This window comes from Oxyura jamaicensis, chromosome 5, assembly GCF_011077185.1.
Source record: "Oxyura jamaicensis isolate SHBP4307 breed ruddy duck chromosome 5, BPBGC_Ojam_1.0, whole genome shotgun sequence".
NCBI lineage: Eukaryota > Metazoa > Chordata > Aves > Anseriformes > Anatidae > Oxyura > Oxyura jamaicensis.
The window spans coordinates 62464169-62471432 of NC_048897.1; the positions used below are offsets into that span (position 1 = coordinate 62464169).

At 39.5% G+C, this 7264-nt stretch overlaps 1 protein-coding gene across 1 annotated transcript in view; it reads left to right on the forward strand.

The window, feature by feature from the left end:
* Window positions 1–2585: 2585 nt before the first annotated feature.
* CTR9 (CTR9 homolog, Paf1/RNA polymerase II complex component) overlaps window positions 2586–7264 on the forward strand; it is a 21540-nt gene continuing 16861 nt past the window's right edge. Inside the window, exons 1-5 of the mRNA XM_035328769.1 lie at window positions 2586–2724; window positions 4587–4685; window positions 5193–5432; window positions 5909–6026; window positions 6909–6998. Coding sequence (XP_035184660.1) covers window positions 2680–2724; window positions 4587–4685; window positions 5193–5432; window positions 5909–6026; window positions 6909–6998 — 592 coding nt within the window. The 5' untranslated portion in view covers window positions 2586–2679. The remainder of the gene's footprint in view (window positions 2725–4586; window positions 4686–5192; window positions 5433–5908; window positions 6027–6908; window positions 6999–7264) is intronic.

The window sequence follows — 7264 nt, forward strand, 5'->3', positions numbered from 1 at the left end:
AAAATAGTAAAGAGTTTTACTATTTAGTAAACAAGTTTTACTATTAGAACTACCATGCCCTGACCACTCACTTATTCTAAATGAAAGTTTAAGTGCATGCACCTCGAATACAAATAGCAATTGCTTTCCAAATATTAACAATCAGGTAGGTGAAGGCCTTTTTATTCTGTTGTTAAAGTAGCTTAGTTGAGCTCATTTTATATTCCTGAAAAAGGCTTAAAATTACATGTGGTAGTGATTTTTTAAAATCTTTTCTGCTGTCCACATTGTTATAACACATCACAAGTACAACTTCGAGTTGCTATAGATTTATTATTTATATCAATACTTTTGATATAACAATCCAAGTTTAAAAGTATTAATTTAAATTTTCATAATTGGTTTTAATGAAATAAAAACATAGGACAGCAAGAGAAACAGTCACTTTTCTTGAAATGTTTTTAAGAACTTAGTGGGGAAAAAAAAATCAACGTTATGCTCTTTCAGCTTGTACAATCTTTTATACATTAGATAGGTTCTACATACCTATAGTTTAGATATATAGGTTGGTCTACATACCTTTAGGTTGGATATTAGGAAAAACTTCTTTACTGAAAGGGTTGTTAGTCACTGGAATGGACTGCCCAGGGAAGTGGTTGAGTCACCATCCCTGGAGGTCTTTAAAAGACGTTTAGATGTAGAGCTTGGGGATATGCTTTAGTGGAGGACTTGTTAGCGTTAGGTCAGAGGTTGGACTCAGTGACCTTGGAGGTCTCTTCCAACCTAGACTATTCTGTGATTCTGTGATACCTGGTAGTGATTTACTGCTTTCTGTATATCTGGAGAGGAGATAGCCTGCTTTCAAGTGCAAACAGGAGAAAGTCAGTAGAGTTTGCTATATACACTGTAGCAGTAATAAAGTTTTAAACAAAATGTCTTGTCAGATTTATCCTCAAAAAGCAAGAATAATCTTTTTCTTCGAACTTTGGTTTAATATTCATAAGGCATTATTCTATAAAATCGTTCATGTAAGCTAGCTAGCTTTTTTCCATGAGGAAAAGCATGGAAACCACGGAAACTGACGAAAAACACCCTGGGAACAGTCTTTCTTCAGTCCAAATTGCTTCAACGTTCATTATCAGATCTAAGTAACAGTTTTTGTGGGGAAAAAATAAATTAAAAAAAAAAGGCTTATAAATCAGAAAGAAGGCTTAAAATCTCTATCATCATCCTGTTCTGTATAATATTTTTGACATCTTTTTAATGAAAAGCACCATTTTTAAGCACACACTTTAATTCTTTCTAATAATTTTGGTGTCACTCCACTTTCTGGTCACATGCTGAAGCTTCTCTACAAAAGGTATGTATGGTATGTATATATGGAGCTCAAGGAGACATGGTAGTTACACTTTATTGGACTCAGTTCAGAATAATTAGTGCACAAATAAAAGTTCCAATTCAAAATGTTAAGTAATTAAAAATATTAATTCTGTTGCAGAGAGCAACTGACACTGCAAGTAAGTTATTTAATACTATACTACATACTATTATAGTAATTTTAAAGTAATTTTAAAATGAAACTTAACCATTTAATGTTTTAGTTATGGCATTCTGTTCAGTCAAAATTCTGGGGATGGTTACTGACAGGCCAAAGTCAAGTTTGCTTTAGGGTTTAATAGGCTGTGTAAGTAATATGTCACTTTTTTTAATCTCAGTAGAAATGCAATAGGAGCTTTTAATCTTACTAGTCTTTTTTTTTTTTTTTTTTTTTTTTTTCCTCCCTTGGTACAGCTTCAGAAATGCCTAAGACTTGTTCAGTGTTGCTATACACCCCATGTTTTACGTAAACTTATCAATACATGTGCTGTGCTCATTGGAAAAGTTTTAGGAGCCCAATTCTGTAATTTCTTCTTTACTCATGCACCTCCACACAGCTGAATGGGCCTGCCACACAAAACAAGCTCAAGGATCGGGAGCCAGGTTCAAAACTGTTTTAGGTTCGGTATCTGTAATTAAAAACACTTAGATAATTTGCAAATTAATACTTGGCTAAGTTGTACCTAGAAAATTGCAAATATGTATTAATGATGCTATGCTACCTGAGCTAGTCACGTAACACATATCTGGATTTATAGAGTGATTGTTTTTCCACCAAGATAGGAAAAATCCACACGTTTTAATACATTCAGCTGGAAGTCTTCAGCGTTTTAAAAAAGCCACGGGACGTTGCCTGAGGGAGTCACGATCTCACAAGCAGGGAGCAACCAGGCGCCACCTGTTGAATTTACCAGTGTGTGTGAATACCCAGCGAAACGCTCCGTGTATACTTGTGTAGGCCAGCACGACACACACATCCTGAAGGGGCCGCTCCCATGTCGGGGGTCGGTGCCCGTCGGAGAGCAGCTGGAGGCGCCGCGAGCACGGGGGCCCGGGCCCGGCCGCTCGCTGAGGGACGGCCGCGAGGCCGCGGTTACCTCAGCAACGCGGCCCCCGCGCGCACCGGCGCTCCGCTGCCTTCCCACCTCCCGTCGCGCGATTGGCTCGCTGCGCCTCGGAGGCGGAGCCGGGCCGCCCCCCAACCCCGCCCCTCAGCCCGAGCACGTCCGGGTCAGTTGGCGGTCGTGAGGGGAAGTGCGCGTGCAGCGGCTGTCGCGCGCTCTCGGCCGGCTGCTGGGTGGCGGCGGCCTCGTCACTGGCACCATGTCGCGGGGCTCTATCGAGATCCCCCTGCGGGACACCGATGAGGCGAGTCGGGGCGGCGTGGCCCGGGGGACGGGACGGGGAGGGGCTGCGGGGTGCAGGGCGCGGGTGGTTGTCGCCTGTCCGCGGGGCCGGGGGCTGCCCGCGGGGCTCCTCCGTGAGGGAGGGCGGCCCCGGCCCCGCGCAGCCGGTGTGCCGAGCGGCTGGGCGCGGAGGAGCCGAGTCCCCGCTGGGAGCGCTACCTGCCGCTCAGCCCGTGCCTTGCCCGCCTCGAGTCTCCTGGTCAGACAGCGAGTGCAGCGATTTTTCCGTTGAGTTTTCACAAAGACAGAAGTGGGGCGCTTGGTCTGCTCTGCGATGTTATTTCGGGGTGGATTCACGGATTTGTTTAACTGTGCTTCAGGTAACCTGGCATAAGCCGAGGCTAGGCAGCTTTGATAGAAGTAGTTGGAAATTCACAGGGTAGTGGGAAATTTGAAGCTGAAGCACCTCGCAGCAGACATCAACAATAGTTTACCTGAATAAGGTGTTGAAACATGTTGGTTGTGGATTGAAGAACACTTTTCATGAACATATACCTTAGCTCCTCGTCCTTTCTTTAACAAGTTTCCAGACAACTGGTAAAGTGTCCTTAATGTCCCAAAGGTATTTCTGTGCTGTATTCCCTGTAGGTTACATGAGGGGCGGGGAGGAACACTGTTCTGTGACAGAAATAGGTGTCAACATGAATAATTGGTCTTGGTAGTGTTCTTCAGCTTATGCTTAGAACTACTTGAGTGCCAAGTTTTGGATTAGTTACTAATGGCTGCTATGAAATAAAACTTTTTATAATTTTTTTACTTCCATATTTTTTTGCTGTGTAGGTAATACCTATTCTTCATTAATAACGATCTTAACTTGTTGTTGGTATTGCCCAAGTTAAAAAATATTCAAACTAAAAATAACAATAGTTGTAGAAAAAAAAAAATGCTGGCACTCTGATTTTGTGTAACCGAAACAATAAGTCCTGATAAACTGAACAGCTCTAACCCCATTGTAGGAGTAATAGAACCTGCGTTGGTATCGTGGGAAGAACCTGGGTGCAACAATTGCACTGCTTCCTTACTGTAAAACTGAATAGTAACATAGGTGGCTAGTATCAAAGGTAGCGTGATCAAGTAGCAGGTGAACTAACAGGCAGTCAAATTGCGTTCCTGAGCATCCCTCCTTGAGATTTTTTGTTCCTTTTTCCTCGTTTTCCCTATCAGAAGAGTAGATCAACTTGGAAAAATAGTACTTGGAAAATAAAGATGTCGTGGTGAAAAGTTGTTGACATCATTTGCTCATTAGTGACTATGGTTATTAATGATCAGAAATTTAGTCTGTTCTCTGTCATGTTTGCCACTTCAGTAAATCTCTTAATTTTTTGAGGCATAAGGATGTCTTTACGAAAGTTGCAGGGTTCTTAGGTACGTTTTGGGTGTTGATAACTGACTACTCCGAAAGGTTTATCTGTATCTTAGATCTTTGTATTATCTGCAGGATTTGCACTACCTGTAAGTTTTTAAAATGGAGCAGTTCTTGAAGGGATGTTTCAAGGCAACTTGGTTATCTGATTGTTAGCTGAACTGTGAACATTCTGAGCCTGAAGGGTATGATGAAAAAAGTTGAAGTATCAACTCTACTTTCCCTTACTAGTATCTCAACAATTGGGCTGTCTTTTCTCAGATACTTGTGAGAGGCTATCACTTCTGTATTTTGCAGAACAAAATAAGGCATCAAGCCATCACTTCTTTGTCCACAGCTCTGTTTAAATGGAAAGAATTATTTGTGTCTTAAGTGCTGAAACGTCCAGTTTGCTTTGAGCTCAATAATAAATAACATTGTTAATACTTTATGACAAGAAAATCTCTGTTGTTTCATTCTAGGTTATTGAGCTTGACTTTGATCAATTACCTGAGGGTGATGAAGTTATAAGTATACTGAAACAGGAACACACGCAACTACACATATGGATCGCCTTAGCGGTTAGTATATACGCAAACTGTTTATTTAGATTATCCAAGAATAATTTCCACTTCTGTACTTTTATGACCAGGGATAACTGAATTCAGAACTGGAACTTAATTCGGTTATTTGATAACCGATTCTAGACCAGATATTTCTGATTTGTCATATGCATGTTAACAGTTTCGGCTTATTTTTTTAATGAAACAATGCTGCTGGAGGCCTGCTTTCTAATTGTTTTTCTTAATCCTTAGTGTTACCATTTTGCTTCTTTGATTATGTACTTCATAAAAAGGTGGCAGACTTCATGCTGATGAAGTATGTTGAAATGTGCAAAAAGATAAAGACATTCAGAGGAAAAACAGTTGATTCTTTATAATAAATAGTTGAAAGAGTTCATCTGTGTTTTAATGTAAAACTAAGTTGAGATGATGATGATAGAAAAAAAATGGTGATATCAGTATGTCTTTGATTATCCCTATACTTATGTGCCTTATGGATCCATCTGTTAAAACTGTATGTTATAGCTGGAATACTACAAACAAGGGAAAACAGAAGACTTTGTGAAGCTGTTGGAAGCAGCACGAATAGATGGAAACTTGGACTACAGAGACCATGAAAAAGATCAGATGACATGTCTGGATACTCTGGCAGCATACTATGTGCAGCAAGCTCGAAAGGAGAAGAACAAAGATAACAAGAAGGAGCTCATTACACAAGCTACCTTGTTATATACGATGGCTGACAAAATTATCATGTATGATCAGGTAAAAACAATCTGTGTAAAAATCCATGCTTGTAATTTTTTCAATCGTTCTTTTTACCTGAATTTTTCAGTGTTTTCTGTGAATTTGAAAAAATGCTTCTAAAGAAAGCAAGTATTCCATAAAGAGAAGGTAGAAAATGCTCAGGCTTTTGTTTATAGATGCACAGTATGTGTACATAAAACTTGTAAGTATCTGAAATGTCTTTGGTGCTACCAGGAATAATTATTTGTGCTTGGGACACCTGATAGAACTATATAACTCAACCTTTGGGGGTTTGGAGGTTGATTGTTTACTCTTCTGCCTGATAATGTGTGAACTTCAGTAGACGATAAAGACCTTTTTTTTTTTTTTCTCATTCTGATGCAAGAGAAATCAATTAAATCATAGAAAGAGTCCTATTGCATAATCTTTTCCATAGTATAATCTTCCTATTTTATGAGAATAAATTTAGTGGAGATTTTGTTTTCTTTATCTAGAATCACTTGTTGGGAAGAGCCTGTTTTTGTCTGCTTGAAGGTGATAAGATGGACCAAGCTGATGCACAATTCCATTTTGTGCTTAACCAGTCTCCAAATAATATTCCTGCCCTTCTCGGTATGAATTTGAGTATTTGACTTGGTCTCTTCAGTTGAGTTTTGGAATGAGTTTTGCTTAAGAAGGGGGAATGTGTGTAAGTAGAGAGATAAAGAAGAGTATGAAGTATGTGCTCTTGACCAGAAATGTGTGATGGGGATTTCTTTAAATATGGGAAGCATATGCAGATGAAAAAGCTAGGAAGAAGTATGTTAGCCAGCATACTGACGCCTTTTGTCTTTGGTTTGGGTTTGAGGGTCTTTATTTGGTTTGGTTTGGGTTTGGTTTGGGTTTGGTTTTTTAGCTGTGTTCATGTAGCGATTAAAGCCTTAAGTTCTACAATGTGAAACTTGCCCTCAGAGCACAGCGTGAGCGTGCAGTGTACTTTTTATCCTGCCGACACTGTAAATACTTCTTGCCTGAACGAAGCTTTTGGAATTTGGAATTTTCACTGGTAATCATGTGGTACAGCATTAAAACCTGTTTGCCTACATCCAGTCCAACTACTAAAATTTTCTTGATGACATCAGTGAAGCTTTATACTTCTAAGATGAGGATACCATGAGTACCAAGGGGTCAGCTGTAAAACTGATTTTTCTCTGTTCACTAATGAATCTAGTCTTAGCAATCGTCTTTCCTCTGGACCAGAAAAGAACTAAGTTTATGCAGAAACCCAGGAAAATGTAAAGTTAATGTATTCCTTTGCTTGGTTATGGTTGACATCCTCTAAGATAATAAAATAGTTGTAGTTGCCTGAATTTCCTGTTAGTGTTTTAATTGTGTTTATTAGTGTTTAATTCTAACATTTGGAAATTGGTACAACTTCACCAAATAAGAATTGAGCTGTTTTTTAACTGCTTTGTTTATATTCTTGATTTATTTGCAACTGTTGTGTTATAACAGGTAAAGCATGCATTTCTTTCAACAAGAAAGATTATAGAGGAGCCCTGGCCTACTACAAGAAAGCACTGCGTACCAATCCAGGTTGCCCAGGTGAGACAAAAGCAATTTCGTAGTGGGAAGGTCTATCTCAGGTCTTCCTAATTGAAGTATCTAATTTTGTTTGTGTGTGTGTTCTGTAGCTGTCCAAAAATCAAAAAATAAACTCCACTAAAAAGAAAAACACACCCTCATTATCAAAGAGTTGAGAGTTTGTTGACTTGCAGTGTTCCTTAATTGTTAGAGAAAGAAATCATGCTGAGGAAAATCTTTTCTCTCTGCTCTCTCTCTCTGCTCTCTCTCTCTGCTCTCTCTCTCTG